Source organism: Megalops cyprinoides, chromosome 3 (assembly GCF_013368585.1).
Source record: "Megalops cyprinoides isolate fMegCyp1 chromosome 3, fMegCyp1.pri, whole genome shotgun sequence".
NCBI lineage: Eukaryota > Metazoa > Chordata > Actinopteri > Elopiformes > Megalopidae > Megalops > Megalops cyprinoides.
The window spans coordinates 16,008,596-16,026,221 of record NC_050585.1 but is presented as its reverse complement, the minus strand read 5'-3'; the positions used below and the strand labels follow the sequence as shown (position 1 = coordinate 16,026,221).

The window sequence follows — 17,626 nt, the reverse complement described above, 5'->3', positions numbered from 1 at the left end:
GTGAACAGCTACAATGATCAGCTAAATGGGTAAGCATTCTCACTCTTGCAGAGCGAGGTTTCTGTTGGCTAAAATACACACAGCTGAAATGTGTGTGTGTGTCAGTCAGCCAGCAACCTGTGAGACAGAACGTGTTCCGCTTTAGACCTCACGTCTTTAGTAAAAGCCTATAACCTGTATGCATTGTTCCAATAAAGTTACATGTTGACAGCAACATTTTCTTTAACACTTGTTTTCATTGCAGCTTACACATTTGAAGTACCTGATATTACGTTTTGTTATTTTGCTATTAGTTTGTAGGAGCATATTTATAGTGAACAGCTTACTGAGTAAGCACTGTCACTGTTGAACAGCCAGCTCTTCGCTGGCTAAAACACACACTACTGTTCAAAAGTTTTGGGTCACTTTGGGTCAAATTTCCTTGTTTTCCATGAAAACATACATGAAATGACTTTGAATAGGAAATATAGTCATTGACAAGGTTAGAAATAATGATTTTTAATTGAAATAATAATTGTGTCCTTCAGACTTCGCTTTTGTGAAAGAATCCTCCATTTGCAGCAATTACAGCCTTGCAGACCTTTGGTGTTCCAGTTGTCAATTTGTTGAGGTAATCTGAAGAGATTTCACCCCATGCTTCCTGAAGCACCTCCCACAAATTGGATCGGCTTGATGTGCACTTCTTGCGTACCATACGGTCAAACTGCTCCCACAACAGCTCAATCCGGTGACTGTGCTGCCCACTCCATTATAGACAGAATACCAGCTGACTGCTTCTTTGCTAAATAGTTCTTGCATAGTTTGGAGCTGTGCTTTGGGTCATTGTCCTGTGGTAGGAGAAATCTGGCTCCAGTCAAGCGCCGTCCACAGGGTATGGGATGGCATTGTAAAATGGAGTGATAGGTTTCCTCCTTCAAGATCCCTTTTCCCTGTACAAATCTCCCACTTTTCCACCACCAAAGCAGCCCCAGAACATCACATTGCCTCCACCATACTTGACAGAAGGCGTCAAGTACTCCTCCAGCATCTTTTCATTTGGTCTGCGTCTCACGAGTGTTCGTCTTTGTGATCCAAACACCTCAAAATTCGTCTGTCCATACCACTTTTTTTTCCAATCTTTCTCTATCCAGTGGCTGTGTTCTTTTGCCTATCTTAATCTTTTCTTTTTATTGGCCAGTCTGAGATTGGCTTTTTCTTTGCAACTCTGCCTAGAAGGCCAGCATCCCGGAGTCGCCTCTTCACTGTTGATGTTGAGACTGGTGTTTTGCGGGTACTGTTTAATGAAGCTGCCAGGTGAGGACCTGTGAGGTGTCTGTTTCTCAAACTAGACACTAATGTATTTGTCCTCCTGCTCACTTGTGCACCGGGGCCTCTCACTCCTCTCTCTATTCTGGTAGCAGTTTGCGCTGCTCTGTGAAGGGAGTAGTACACAGCTTTGTACAAGATCTTCAGTTTCTTGGCAATTTCTCACATGGAATAACCTTCATTTCTCAGAACAAGAGTAGACTGATGAGTTTCAGGAGAAAGTTCTTTGTTTCTGGCCATTTTGAGCCTGTAATCGAACCCACAATTGCTGATGCTCCAGATACTCAACTAGTCTAAAGAAGGCCAGTTTTATTGCTGCTTTAATCAGCACAACAGTTTTCAACTGTGCTAACATAATTGCAAAAGGGGTGTCTAATGATCAGTTAGCCTTTTAAAATGATAAACTTGCATTAGAAAACACAACGTGCCATTGGAACGCAGGACTCATGGTTGCTGATAATGGGACTCTGTACGCCTATGTAGATACCGTAAAACTTAGCTGAGTCTCCAATAGAGGTTATGCATGTGATGTCACAGTAGGCGGGGTCACTGCGAGTTACACCCACTGAGGGGCAGAAAGACTAGGCCCGGTTGCCTTGTATCGTGCCCGAGCACGATTGTCCCTACTCTCCACTCCTCCCCTGGCCTGCGCTCACATTGCCCTTAACATTCCGAGCCCGAGCACGCTTACGTCATCACGATGAAACTTTTTTGTGTTGAGGAAAAGCGCTCTCCCAAAGCGCAATGGAGTTCGATTGTACTTACTTTGTGGCTTATTTGGAGTGACACACGGCCCTCTCACATGCCTTATAGATTTATCGATTATGCAACGCAGCGGTTTTCATTTAATCGTGCTGCACGTATAAGAAGATTTTTACGGAGGCAGCTGACGTTTCAGTCATTATGCTAAGGGACAGACGGACATTTTGTGTCAGACTACAGTAGCCTAATTACAATAATGTTAGCTAATGTTAACCAGTTAGGGCTACTACTTATGTGTGCGCTACTGTCATCATTACAACAACAAGCATCTTCTGTTACTGCTTGGATAGTACACTATTCAATTCATTCGAGAGTATTTGGGTTAATGACGGGTCTGGTTCTCACCTTATTGATGAACGTGAATTGTAGTCTGCGAGTAAAGCAGCTCCAAATTCCTCCCTGAACGTCAGCTGCCTGAGCTGCGTTGCATAATCGATGCTAACTGGCTGGGGAGTTAACGTTAGCTATCTAGCGATAGATTTGACAAACGTAATTAGTTAGCTAACAGGCTACCTATCTGAACGATTGTTGAATACTACCTACTTAAACAGGTTGGCTGCTTCCTTTGTGATACTCTGACTAAGTCCCTGACAACAGCAATGCTTACATCGCCATGTAAAGTATGGTTACTTTTATTTCGCTTGCTAGTAATCAAGCTAATGTGTTGATCCACAGAGTTGTTTTTAGGTATAGATCTACAGAACTAACCAATCAAATTTTGGAGGTAGCCAGCTTGTTATATTTAAAGAAGTCAGCTGGTTAATCAAATGATGGTTTAAAGGAATTATTATGACTGGGCGTGTAACTAACAGATAGCCAGCTAACTGTTGCTATAACGGATATATTTGTTAAATGGGACAGTCACATCATTGACGTCTTGTTCGAGTTCCGTGCCCGAGTCCAAGTGAACCGTGCCTGAGCACGGTACGGAGCGATCACACTAGTCAAACGAACTAGACTTTGGGGGTCAAACGTGCTCGGGCACGGTACGGATTGCCTAGTGTGAGTACACCCTTACTGAGTGGCAGCATTAGCGTTCAGCTTGAATGCCGCGAAAACACACATCTCAACTGGGAAAGAGCTGTTGTGCGATTGACTGTACAAATTGATTCAACAAGAAATTGGAGCTATCTTTTTACAGACTTCCGAAAGCTAAAGAAAAGAGAAGCAAATGGATCGCTGCAATTCGCAGAAACAGCTGGAATCCAGGTACCGATACGTGTAGCCTACAGCTTTCCAAATAAAAGTTGTAATAAAATAAAAAAATATTGTACAAACCTGTCCACATACAACCAGAATATCCATTGGTGTCCTCGTCAGTTTAAGTTCGCCAACAAATCCCGCCTTGAAGTACGACCAAGCTTTTGTGGACATTCTAAAACGCTTAAAGTGAAACAGCTTAACGTGGCTTAATGTTCCAAAACAGTGATCAGTGATCACCAAATTTCTCTCAGACATCTCACAAAAAAGCAAAATTAAAGCCCAAGGAATATGGTATTTAGGCTGACATTACATGAAGCGCTGTCCTCTTGCTTTTTTGTTAGTTGATCGCTATTGATTAGCGTTTTCCTTATAATGGGGGTCAGTGGAAAGTTTCGCTTTTTTGATAGGAGACAGTGTTTATGACATGTGAGATGTCAGACAAATTTGGTGATCATTGATCGCTGTTTTGGGACATTAAGCCACGTTAAGCTTTTTCCTTGTAATGGCTGTCAATGGAGAGGAAAACGCTTAACGTGAGATAACGACCATACTCCTAGGATTTTGGTTTTGATTTTTTTGACAGGAGGAAGTGTTTCTGACGAGATGTCAAAGAGAAATTTTGTGATCATTGATCGCAGTTTTGGAACATTAAGCCACGCTAAGCGTTTTAGAATGTCCCGGCTTTTGTATGCCTTCAGGCTTTGCTTTGTGTATTTCCCCGGCGTCGAAAACAGGTAGGATACATATAAAGGTCAGGAAACCCGATTCCTGGCGACATGTCAATGTCCATGGACCACTGGTTCTTTGGTAAGTTGTAAGGATCACTGTCGAGTCCAAGTGCCTTTAATTTAAGCAGATAATTGTTTGTTTTACTCCCGCTTTCGCAGTTTCCCCTACTAAAGGCAGCTATGTTGCAGGATGTTTTGCCACTCAGTCCGACTGAGGAGTATTCCGGCGGGAAAGTGACGTCAGTACATAACCTCTATAAACGCAGACCTGTTATAATCGCCAGTATGTGTGACCCTTTCAGTAAAACAAACACCGGGGAAATTATTTTTCGTGACTATGAAACGAAAGAGCAGTGGGTTAAAATGCTTACAGTAGTCCTATTTATTTTTTGTAGCTTGTAAAAGTTTGCTTGTCAGCGCTTGAGTCAATGATCACACGAAAGTATACCTCGACTGTAGTTTAATCGTACAACAGCTTAACTGGCGCCAGATACATATCAGAATAGAGTTGGGAACAACAGAGCATTCTGATTGGACAGTGAGACCTGCGTACGGTGGCTGGTTGCAAACAAACAATGCAGATAATCATTTACCAAATGATCTACATCCCTTTTTTTTAGCCATTAACATTTAAAGAAAAGTGAATGGACCTAATAAAATAAAATATTTCCTTTTCTGCATCACCTTCTAAACTCTGCTGGTCCAGTATAAATTCTTAACACAGTTTTAACCTGATACTGGTTGGCATACGATTAACTTGCCACTATTAGCCAGCATAATGTCAGTACACACACAGTTAACATTACGTTACAACATACAACATATTGACATTCAGCATTACTGTCTGAACATGACAGAAGCATTTCCTTTTTTTTTTTTTTTTTTTTTTACAAATATTTTGGGTTCGGTTTGCAGGTGCGACCCGCACGTGTAGTGTACGATCCACTGTTCTGGATGGGGACATGCACACGTGATTCAGCTATGGGAGAGGGCGGGTGTTGTGGACTGGTGGTGTCAGGTTCAGGTGTGTGTGGTGTGTGTGTTGAACCATCCACTGGAGGAGAACTGGCATCCTGGCACTCTGGGTCTAGGGCTGGAGCTGTGGTGGAGGTGGCTCCCCCACAGGGAGGATGTGGCGCCGATTCCTCCTGTAGGTTTTCCCATTGGCCTGGATAATGTACGACCGTGGCTCCCTGCTCACCTCTGTCACAGTTCCAAGCTTGTCGTAGCCTTTGTCTGTCTGCATGCGGACAACTTGTCCCTCCTGTAAGGGCTGCAGTGGATGGCTTGACTTGTCATAATGACACTTCACTGTGAGCCTTTTGTTGAGAAGCTGGTCGCAGATTTGCCTGGTATCCCTTGCAGCGGGCTGCAACAACTTGCTGCACATAGGAATGCCAGCGCGAGTCTGCCTGGACATGAGACGTTCAGCAGGGGAGCCCAGTTTCGTGTCACGGGGAATGTTTCTCAGGTTTAGCAGGTTAAAGAAAACATCAGTCCCATCCCTGTGTGATTTCTCCATAAGCTGTTTGGCACTGCGTACAGCTCTTTCAGCAAGTCCATTCGATTGTGGGAACTCTGGGCTACTTGTGGAGTGGGTGAAATCCCACTGTTTGGCAAAATCTTTAAACTGCTGACTTGTGTATTGTCTACCATTGTCAGTGAAAAGTGTATGGGGTGCACCATGCACTGAAAAATGCCTCTTTAGCTTTGAGATAACTGCTGCTGAGGTCAGGTCGCGGAGGAGGTCGACCTCGAACCAGCTAGAGTAAGAATCAACAAGGACTTGGTAATGCTTTCCGTGCCAATCGAAAATGTCGGCGGCTACTGTGGACCAAGGGAGGTCCGGAATGGGGTGGAGCTTGAGTGGTTCTTTTTGCTGATGTGCCTTGGTGCTATTACACACTGCACAGGAGAGCAACTCCTCTGTTATGTTCTTTGACATTTCTGGCCAAAAGACAACGCTTCTAGCCCTACGCTTAGTTGCCTCAATACCTGGGTGGCCTTTGTGCACGATGCTGATGTACTCTCTGTGCAGGGAGTGGGGGATGACTGCTTTATGTCCTTTCATGATGATGCCGTCGTCCACGCTGAGCTCGTCCCTATACGGAAAGAAGGGGGCGATGGCAGGCTGGACCTGGCCTTCTCTCGAGGGCCATCCTCGTTGAATGACTGAGCTGAGGGCTTGTAGCACATCATCCTGCGCTGTGTGCCTTTGCAGTTCTTCTAGACGGGCTGTGGAGATGCAACTCACGGTCATGACTTCGAAGTCAGTGTTTTCAGATGGGCTTTGTGAGGTCTTTGAGCATGGAGCTCTGGAAAGAGTGTCTGCGAGATACATGTGTTTGCCCTTTTTGTAGACTAGGCTGATGTCGTAGCTCTGCAGCCGGAGCAGCATTCTCTGGAGACGGGCAGGGGCGACATGGATGGGCTTCTTCATTATGGTTACCAAGGGTTGGTGGTCGGTTTCCACTGTGATGGGTTTTCCGTAGACATAGTCCCTGAATTTAGTGCATGCAAATACGACAGCTAGTAGCTCCTTTTCAATTTGAGCATATCGTGTCTCAGTGTCTGTGAGCGCACGTGACGCGAAGGCTATTGGTCTGCCATTTTGCAAACATGCAGCTCCTAGTCCATAGCAGGATGCATCACACGTAAGTGTGACCGGCTCCTTGACATTGTAGTATGCCAAAACAGGCGGGCTGGACAAACATGCTTTAAGGCGGTCAAAGGCCTCCTGATGCTGCTGGAACCAACACCATGCAGTCTCCTTGTGAGTGAGCTGCCTCAGAGGTGCTGCGATGTCGCTGAGGTTCTGGACATACTTGCCAAGGTAATTGACCATGCCAAGGAATCGCTGTAAGGACGTGACGTCCGTGGGGACAGACATTGCATTGATCGCTGCAGTTTTAGTGGGGTCTGCCATCAGGCCTTCACTTGTGAAGATGTGCCCTACATAGGCTACCTGGTCCAGGCGAAATTTGCACTTGTTTGGATTTAGCCTTAGGTTGACCTCTCTGGCGCGTTCTAGCACTTTCCTTAAGTTGGCATCGTGTTCAGCGACAGTTCTGCCTCCAATAATAATATCGTCAACGATAACTGAACATGGATAACCCGCAAACAGCTGTTCCATCGAGCGCTGAAACACTTCACTTGTGGAGTTAATGCCAAAAGGCATGCATAGGAATCTGAAGCGCCCAAACGGGGTGCTGAATGTGGTCAGCATTGAGGATTTCTTGTCAAGACGTATCTGCCAGAAAGAATTCTTGGCATCCAGAACTGAGAACACTGTTGCCCCAGACATCTGGGCTGCCACTTCTTCTACGCTACGCATTGGATGGTGAGGCCTCTTTAATGCTGTGTTGAGGTCTTTTGGGTTGATGCACAGTCTGATCTCGCGCTTGTCCTTCTTGTGTGCTGCTACCATGGAAGATACCCAGTCAGTTGGCTCTGTGACTGGTGTTATGACGCCTATGCGTTGCATGCGTTCAAGCTCTGCTCTGACTGTCTCTTGCATCGCAACAGGGACACGGTGAGCTGGTCGGACCACAGGCGGTATGTTAGGATCCAGTGTCATGGAGTATGTGACTGGAAGTTCTCCTAGATCATCGCTGAACAGGTCTTTGTACTGGGCTAGCACCTGTGCGCTGAAGTCAGTGTTGCTCTCCACGCTGATTTGGTGGACGTCGAGACTCATTTTTACGATGCCCATGTTCCTGCATGCTCGAAATCCTAGCAGTGGTTGTACCTCTCTGTCCACTACGAAGAAAGGCAAGGGGTAGCACTGCTCCCTTAAGCGACATGGCAGTGTGACTATGCCACTGGTTTCAATTCTGGTGCCTCCATAAGCAACTAGGCTAGCAGCTTTTCTTTGCTTTGTAAGTTGTTCTCCATTTGTCACTCTTTTGAAAGTCCTCAGTGACATCACATTACATTTTGCTCCTGTGTCTACTTTCATTTCAGTGAGCTTGCCATTTATGTCCACGGTAACGAATCCCTCATCTTTTTCAGTTGCGGAATGAACGCAATCAACCTGGCTAACGACCTCTAAGCCATCCACATAAAATGTTTCATCGTCAAATGTCGATTCATCAACCTCCACATCATTCACTGACTGCCTTGTGGTCTAATCATGTACCAAATGATCTACATAGCTGAAAAACGAAATACCACTGGTTTTGAAAAGGTAGCCCTCTTGTTTTTCCAGGCTATGAAAAGGAACGCACATGGGTTAAAAATGTTTAGTCTATTCACTGTCCACTGTTTAAATATGTTGAAGATGCTTTACTGTAGCCTGTTCTGCCTATTGAAGTTTCATCACAGCAGAGAATAAAGTAGGCTAATTTTAACATTACGGCATAGCATTGACAGCTGAAATGTTAAATGGAATTTAGTTTTTGTAAATTAAATCGTTTTGCAAGCATAATTTAAGCCAGTGTGTTTCCTATGTCTTTTGTTGGGGATGCTTTAGGCCTATTTCTTAATGATGTTGCAGCACGAACAAATAATTTTTTACATTAGGCTAAATGAGGTTGTTTTAGTGAATTCAGTTTGCTATATTCGTGTTCATCTGTTCCCAAATTAGATTAAACATAAACGAACAAGCTGTCTTTCGTATCATGGTAGCCTAAATTCACAGTGATACTGCTATTCTTACAGACTGTGCTCTCCCATCATAGGTTACAATGACAATGTTTAACTTACTTTATTAGTGATTCCTGTTTGAGTTGCTACCAAAGAGAGCTGTATAGTGTTGGTTAAGTAGGCTACATGGGGAAAAAACGTGGTGAATTTTCCTGGTCAGTTGAGCTACCAATAAGTTGCAGAAGCCTGAGGAGGTGAAATAAACGCAGGTCTCTTATTATGACTGAGTCTCCAATAAACGCCGTTAAAGTTAAGTATTTAAAGCAAATAAACGCCTCAGCGTTTTATGGTATTCCATTAAAAATCAGCCGTTTCCATATACATTAGTCATTTACCACATTAACAATGTCTACACTGTATTTCTGATCAATTTGATGTTATTTTAATGGACAAAAAAATTGCTTTTCTTTCAAAAACAAGGAAATTTCTAAGTGACCAAAAATGTTTGAGTGGTAGTGTATCTTATCCAGAAAGTAAGTGCACGTGTGTGAGGCAGCAGTAACTGTGGTTATCTAGGATCAGGTTTTCTTTGGTTAACTACTACTTGTCTTAAGGAATAAAAAGGTCCTTAATCAACAATCCTACTCTTGGAAGCTTGATAATTAGTATATACAATGATAATGAATATACACAATGTATCTCTATTCAATGATGGAAACAACAGTTCAAAGTAAGAATATTCATTCTGTCACAGCGTTTTGGTTACTGCCTCCCTGCTGGCACAGGACGTCAATATGACATTGCGATGACGTTGGACTCTAATGTCGGCTGACGTTTGGATTTTGGTTGGAAAAGAAAATTGGATAGACGTCTAAAAGTGACACTGTATAGACGTTAGAAAGAGGTCAGAACTCATAAAAATTCATGTGGGATTACAGTTGGAGTATGGTTGGAAATGAATGTTGAACTGACGTAAGTAGCCTATGCAAATAAATATCAAAGTTCTTTAATACATACATTTTCTTTAATACCAATAGTATACTTAATGTACTACTGATGTTGCATCCCAGATGGCAAGTAGCACACCAGCTAGGGGTATAAGAGCAGAGTAGCTGCATTTATTCAGCTTTGCACGCTGTAACATCAGTATCCCCAATTTTATTAACTAGATAAGATCCCAGGCAGCCTGTCTCTGTAGCTATGCTTCAAGTCGCGGTTACCACGAAGTGATCTCTAACCAAAAAAATCACCTTTAATTTGTGTGAGTGGAAGTGGGTACGGTACAGAGTATAATAAACACATTATCTCTTTTAAGTGTTGTAATTATTCTTTAAAATGAATGATTAGTAACAGGTAATGTTCTCACTCAAAGCATGCTGGGAATTAGTCTGACCTGTAAACAAATATAGCAATGCCTTGGTCATGATTGAATGCCCAACGTCAACGGAATGTCGGTATCAGACGTTGGTACGTTGTCGGAACTTTGACATCAGTTAGACATTGGAATTGGTTGTGTCTTAATTATACCCAAAAGCCAACATCAAGAGGATGTCAGCATTAGATGTTGGTTTGATATTGGAATTTTGACATCGGGTGGACGTTGGATTTTGGTCACTGACATCACGACTTGAATCCAACCAAATACTCACGTCCAATGACGTCGGCCAGCTGGGTCTGTTTCACTCTCCAAATTTCAAGTTCGTTTTAGTTGTAATAAAACTATCAGGATAGAGGAGAAAGCTCATTAAACCACCTAGAATTCACTTGCTGGCATATCTTGGAGTTGTACACTACTCAGGAAGCATATATTTAATTATTTTCATTATTGAAAAACAAAATAACGTCAATACCGTCATACTGTAATACCGTAAAAAAAAAAATACCATGGTATTGAATTTTGTCAATATCACCCAGCTCTACCTGTGCTTCATTATATGGTGGGTCTGGTCCTGACAGGTCCCGCTCCTCCCAGCCTCCAGCAGAAGAGGAAGAGGAGGACTTTGATGATACTCTGGTGGCCATTGACACATGTGAGTGAGCTTTAGCATATACAGTGCTGGCCAAAAGTATTGGCACCCCTGCAATTCTGTCAGATAATGCTCAATTTCTCCCAGAAAATGATTGCAATTACAAATGTTTTGGTAGTAATATCTTCATTTATTTTGCTTGCAATAAAAAAACACAAAAGAGAAAGAAAAAAAAGTCAAATCAAGTATCAATTTACACAAAACTCCAAAAATGGGCTGGACAAAAGTATTGGCACCCTTTGAAAAATCATGTGATGCTTCTCTAATTTGTGTAATTAACAGCCCCTGTTACTTACCTGTGACACATAACAGGTGGTGGCAATCACTAAATCACACTTGCAGCCAGTTAAAATGGATTAAAGTTGACTCAACCTCTGTCCTGTGTCCTTGTGTGTACCACATTGAGTATGGAGAAAAGAAAGAAGACCAAAGAACTGTCTGAGGACTTGAGAAGCAAAATTGTGAGGAAGCATGGGCAATCTCAAGGCTACAAGTCCATCTCCAAAGACCTGAATGTTCCTGTGTCTACCGTGCGCAGTGTCATCAATAGGTTTAAAGCCCATGGCACTGTGGCTAACCTCCCTAGATGTGGACGGAAAAGAAAAATTGACGAGAGATTTCAACGAAAGATTGTGCGGATGGTGGATAAAGAACCTCGACTAACATCCAGACAAGTTCAAGCTGTCCTGCAGTCCGAGGGTACAACAGTGTCAACCCGTACTATCCGTCGGTGTATGAATGAAAAGGGACTCTATGGTAGGATACCCAGGAAGACTCCACTTCTGACCCAGAGACATAAAAAAGCCAGGCTGGAGTTTGCTAAAACTTACCTGAGAAAGCCAAAAACATTTTGGAAGAATGTTCTCTGGTCAGATGAGACAAAAGTAGAGCTTTTTGGGAAAAGGCATCAACATAGAGTTTACAGGAAAAAAACGAGGCCTTCAAAGAAAAGAAACACGGTCCCCACAGTCAAACATGGCGGAGGTTCCCTGATGTTTTGGGGTTGCTTTGCTGCCTCTGGCACTGGACTGCTTGACCGTGTGCATGGCATTATGAAGTCTGAAGACTACCAACAAATTTTGCAGCGTAATGTAGGGCCCAGTGTGAGAAAGCTGGGTCTCCCTCAGAGGTCATGGGTCTTCCAGCAGGACAATGACCCAAAGCACACTTCAAAAAGCACTAGAAAATGGTTTGAGGGAAAGCACTGGAGACTTCTAAAGTGGCCAGCAATGAGTCCAGACCTATGTGTGACCAGAAACAGTGACTTGGGCCATGGTGCAGCAGTTTGATTTGTTTATTATTCAGGATAGTTTGTAGTGTTAGGATGATTCTGAGACATCCATATTGCGCTTGTTTCTACAGATAACTGCGATCTGCACTTCAGGGTGTCTCGTGATCGGTACAGCGGGTACCCCCTCACCATCAAGGGCTTTGCATACCTGTGGTCAGGAGCCAGGGCCTCCTATGGTGTTAGCAAAGGCCGCGTCTGTTACGAGATGAAGGTAAAGTAGAAGGAACAGTTAGTTTTTTTTTTTGGAAACTAATAGCCTGACAGTGTAAATTGTATCAAAGAATTGGCATCCTTGCATTTTGAAATGGCTGAAAACCTTTTGGCAGCGAAGTTGTATAGGTGTGGGCGATTTTTTGCGGTGTTGTCTCTTGATGGTGGGTTTGCAAGTGTAAGGTATAAATCAGCTGTGTCTTTGTCACCCCTCTCCCAGATTAATGAGGAGATCTCTGTGAAGCACCTGCCCAGCAGTGAGCCCGACCCCCATGTTGTGCGTGTGGGCTGGTCTTTGGACTCCTGCAGCACACAGCTGGGTGAGAGAAACTGGAAGATACACACATACACGCACGCACCAAACACAGCAGAAGAAGAAACACATATACGGCATCCTTTTTTGGATATGTGTGTCTCTCTAAGAGTTGTTTTCCGGTAGTCCTGGTCAGTAACTCATTTTTTATATTGTGCATGCTGATATGTGTGGTTACAAGAGCAACCTGCAACAGCAGAAGAGGGAATATTCATGTGAATCGATCATATTGTCTGTTTGTTACAAATGCACATGATAAAAGTTGCACTCTTCAGTTGTACTCACTCTACACAGGCTTCCCACATTTCAACTCTGACATTTTCAAAGCCAGCATGATTTTTCTGTGATTTAAGACAGATTGTACTTTGGAATGCTGCATACAAATTTAATTCTGTTCTGTTCCAGGTGAGGAGGAGTTCTCCTACGGGTATGGAGGAACAGGAAAGAAATCCACAAACTGCAAATTTGAGGATTATGGGGAGAAGTTTGGCAAGAATGATGTCCTTGGCTGTTACATTGTAAGTATACGGGTTCATCTCAAATGTCTCTCTGCCTGAGCACCCTTCCCCCTGCCCTATTCTTGAACTCTTTTTGTTCTTGTTTATTTTCAGTGTAACGGGTAAGACCAAATGTCTCTTCTGTGATGTATCTCTCAGGACTTCGAGAGTAGCGAGGAGATTGAGATCGCTTACTCGAAGAACGGGAAGTGGCTTGGAGTGTGCTTCCGCGTCAACCGGGAGGAGCTGGCAGGACGGCCGCTCTTCCCCCACGTGCTCGTCAAGAACTGCGCCATCGAATTCAACTTTGGCCAAAAGGAGGAGCCCTACTTCCCTCTGCAGGAAGGGTTTACCCTCATCCAGAACGTCCAGCTGGAAGACAGGACCAGGGGCACCGTGGGACCTGCCACTAAGGCGGAATGCGAGGTAGGTCATTCTGGGCTGAGTTCTGCAATACAGCTAGGGATTCACCCCAATGCCACTTTGTTATATGTAACCTGCATATCACAAAGTCCAAATGGCTATTTTGTGGGCCAGGCTGTTCCTGCAGGATATGGTTAAAGGCATATATATAACGTGGTTCTGTCAGATTTTAAACCCCCTGGGTCCCATTGACCCACCAGTGCGTCAGCCAGGTTTCTGTATTAATATCTAAGCGATGGCAGAAGCTACAGTGTTGATTCAAGTATCGTCTGAATCTGTCATTTCTGCTGATTATGGATTTCTTGAATTTCAACACTAGTCCAAACCAAACCAGAGATATAAAAGTTTGATGTAGACGCCCCCCCCAAAAACAAAAATAAAACAAAATAAACAAAAACTACATGAATTAACTTGCATTAATTTTGATAGCGTGTAGCTCAGCGGTATCTCAACCGATTCTAACCAATCAACGCTGCATGATAGGTCTGTTTGCGTAGATTGCAATTGATATCTGTGGTTTTCTAGTCCCAACCAATCCTGAGTAAATGGGTTTAATGTTAGCCCCCACCGCTGAGGAAAACAACTTGTATCATGGTTTGGTTGTCTCTATCTCAGTGAATCCTCACCCGAACTATCTGCCTTTCCTTGTCTGATAGGCCAGCTTGTAATGATTGACACGGTCTTTGTCCTATGGCAATAGCCCCTGCCAATCCAAACATATTGCGGTTTCAAGTAACCCCCCTGCCCCTGCTCCTCACAGGCAAGCTGTGCTGTCAGCGCATACAGAAGACGCGTCAGAGTTGGCAAAGACATTTTTGGCTCAAGCGATGATGATGACTCTGGCTCTGGAGTTGAAAGTAATTACTCTGGAGATGAGCATCTTTTCTTTTTCGGGATAGACCCAGTGGAGGACCTCGACTGGTGAGTAGTAGTAATTAGTGTGATTGCAAAGCAGAGCTTGGCAAACACACTATTACTACCTGATAGTTTTATTCGTGTGATTGCTTTGCAAACACACTAGTTATCCGATAGTTTTATTCTTCTTCTTTTTCCTTTTCTTTTTAGTGTGATTGCGAAGCGAAGCCAGGGCTCCAGACTAACTTTTCCACCAGTAGCACTGGTGCTACCAACTTTCTCAGTTGGTCGCACCAGCGGATGATTTGGTCGCACCTTTTTTTTTGGTACAGCATGGTATTAAGCAATGACCTTGCATGCTGATGAATAGTTGTCTTAATTTGCATACCCTAGTTTTGTATTGATGTAAAGATTGACAGTGACTCAAGACTTGATATTTGCAAAGTATTTTAATCTGAACGTGAAGTTTCCCTCATACCGCAACCACGGGTGCTGCCTTAGCCATTGTGGTTGAAAGTGGTACTTTTTCGTCACTGGCTCGGTCTCTCCACCAGCCTCCTCCTCTCTCTCCTCATTTTGTTTTTTAAAATAATCAGCTACAGACCGCTTCATCTTTGGAACACAGTAATAGCTAAATGGAGGCAGGCAGGGAGAGACCGACTGAGCCAGCGGAGAAGAAAAAGTACTACTTTCAACCACAATAGCTAAGGCAGCACCCGTGCTGGAGGGGCACCAATACAGCCTAATGATCATCAGGCACTTGCACAAATGTGACCACGTGAAATTTTAACTCGCACACTCTCAAAAAATGGTCGCATATGCGGGCATATTTGCAAGTGGCACTGGTGTGCCTAGTTATAAATTTAGTCGCACTTTCTCCAAAAATGGTAGCAAAATGTGACTAAATGGTTGCAGTCTGGAGTCCTGGAAGCTTCGCAAACACTTTCGTTATCTGACAGTTTTATTAGTGTGATTGCAAAATGAAGCCACCATAGCCACCATACCTCACATGTTACCTCGGGACAAATCACCCAACACTCATCCGAGACCGTCTTGACCCGCACTCGTCTTTTTGTCGTTCACTCATCCCTCCATCCTCCCATTGACTTCAATTCATTTTTCAAAGTCCTATCACGCGGTCACACTTAGGCCGTCAGCAAATGAACCTCATATGCTGGCTCAGGTCATGCCATCCAACACTCATTGAGAGCCATACTGACCTGCACTCGTCTTTTTGTTGTTCACTCATCCCTCCATCCTCCCATTCACCTCAGTTCATTTTTCAAAGTCTTACTGCTCGGTCACCTTTCAGCCTACGGGCATATGTTGGATTTTGGTGAAATTGATGCACTTGCAAGCTAACTAATAAACTGTTACACAATGTTGGCTCTTGGTGAATTGATGTTCTCGCAAGCTAACTAATAAACTGTTACACAAAGAACTTCAGTCTGGAGCGTGGTCGAAGATGAGGTAGAAACAGGTTTTATTGATGGTCTTCAATACAGCAAGACTTCATACATGAAGGTCGGCTTCAGGTACTACACGCACTAAGTCTCACTTAGAGTCTTAAGCCTTGCACACTCGTCCTCACGCTCAGTCTGTCTCTAGTGCGGCTAGGTAATTCTCGCACCCACACCTAGATATATGTACACGACTCTGGTCCGTGCCACGTTGTTGTTGCGTTGCTTCTGTACTAAACAAAGAACAAAGAACATCTTATACCATCCCTGAGCTGTCCAGAGTGGTTAATTATAACTGTCCTTGCATCGCCTAGAGTCTGGCGCCTAATTGGAAAAACATTGCTTCTGAAGGTATCTCTAGATTGATAAGGAGTACACTCTGACCCAACTCCTCTTTGTCACAGACACTGACAAGGGAGGCAGAGTGGGAGAAAGTTCAGCCGGGTAGAGAACCCCTATATCACCTAAGAACAAAACCTTTATTATAAAAGAAGCTTCTAGGAACTGAGGTACCTTGGTTGTGCTGATCATCCCAAATGGTTAAACATGTCATGACTAACCTAATACTGAACTACAGCTACATGAGTGATTTCTACAGCTATATGAGTGCTCGAAATCATAGGCCTCACCGTTGGGACGGCCTTGTGCCACGTACACACTTTCAGTGTGCCTTGTGTGCATGATTAGTTCAACATAGCAGCATCTCTTGGAAAGTAGGCCACAGGTCACAACTCCGTGAGCGGCCTAAAAACTACACAGTCACATTATACACTGTGCATACTAATTCTACCAAACTAATCAGTCTACCAATATAATGAGCACTAAATAATCACCACTATTCTTCAGTCCCCCGTCTGATCATTCCCAAACTCATCAATGATCACAAAAAAGGAAAGTGATTATATGTGATAGATAAAGTGATTATATATATAAGCGAAGCGAATCTTATACTCTCAAGAGCATAGGCATCTTGCGTTTCTAGCATTAATAAAAGGAAAGGAAAGCTAATAGAAAAACGAAGTCTCAGTCAAGTTCAACGTCGTTGTCATCTGGGCCACACGTGCAGGTGTCATAGCTCTGCTGACCAAGCAGGTTACACCCTTAAAAAACAAACATATGCCCAAAATCAAAACAATAAAAGGTGTCACAATCTGAATGATCTGGGGTAACAATTCTCCCGCCCAAGATCCTAACCATGTCTCCCAGCTCCACTTCTGAGATGCTTTTAAGTGGGCCACTTGCTCGTAAATGTCTTGTACATATGTGGTGACATTAACAAACGCATCTGGTACATACGTGCAACATTCTTGTTTCAAAACTGCACATGTTCCGCCTTTATCTGCCAGAATAATGTCTAAGGCTATGCGGTTTTGCAACGTCATTTGACGCACTGAATGTAGCTCCTGATTTATCAGTGTCAATGCTCCTGCTGTATCATTAGCAATTTTGTCTAAGGCAAAAGCCATCTGCCTAATCTCATCTAATGCGACAGTAATACCATAAGTTGGAACTAATGAAGCAAAGAAACGTTGAGTTGGGGTAGCAACAGTTTCTGTGCTGTGGAACACGTCCCTCTTACCTCTATGCTTGATGTTAACCATACGCATAGCTGGTACTACATATGCCGTATAGCACGATCCTGACCATTCAGCAGGCAAATATGAATAAGCATGCTTCCCACAAACATACATTGTCCCATTTGGAGCGGCTTTGTCTTCAGCTCCTAAATTTGGCATTAAAACGAACAAGGATATTACAGCAAAATGTCCATGCCAATGCATCGCTTCCCATGGTCTTAAAGTAGAAAGACTATAGTTACATGAACTTCGTCCCAAAAACATACCCGTACCATTGTTTTCCCAACATAACATACCCTCAGGCGCATAACTCAATTTCACTCGCTCTGGGGGGCTTGATGGAATTGGTCGTGTATAGAAGGTCACGTTTCCCTCAAAGAAGGGGCTTTGT

General features: G+C 43.6%; 1 protein-coding gene across 2 annotated transcripts in view; it reads left to right on the top strand.

Annotated features, from left to right (window-relative positions):
• The window catches only part of LOC118774371, a 42,392-nt gene that overhangs the window by 8,573 nt on the left and 16,193 nt on the right, over positions 1–17,626 (top strand). For both annotated transcript variants that reach the window (XM_036523711.1, XM_036523709.1), the window contains exons 5-10: positions 10,539–10,612; positions 11,972–12,111; positions 12,331–12,430; positions 12,829–12,941; positions 13,080–13,346; positions 14,104–14,264. In XM_036523711.1, the coding sequence (XP_036379604.1) occupies positions 10,539–10,612; positions 11,972–12,111; positions 12,331–12,430; positions 12,829–12,941; positions 13,080–13,346; positions 14,104–14,264 (855 nt within the window). The remainder of the gene's footprint in view (positions 1–10,538; positions 10,613–11,971; positions 12,112–12,330; positions 12,431–12,828; positions 12,942–13,079; positions 13,347–14,103; positions 14,265–17,626) is intronic.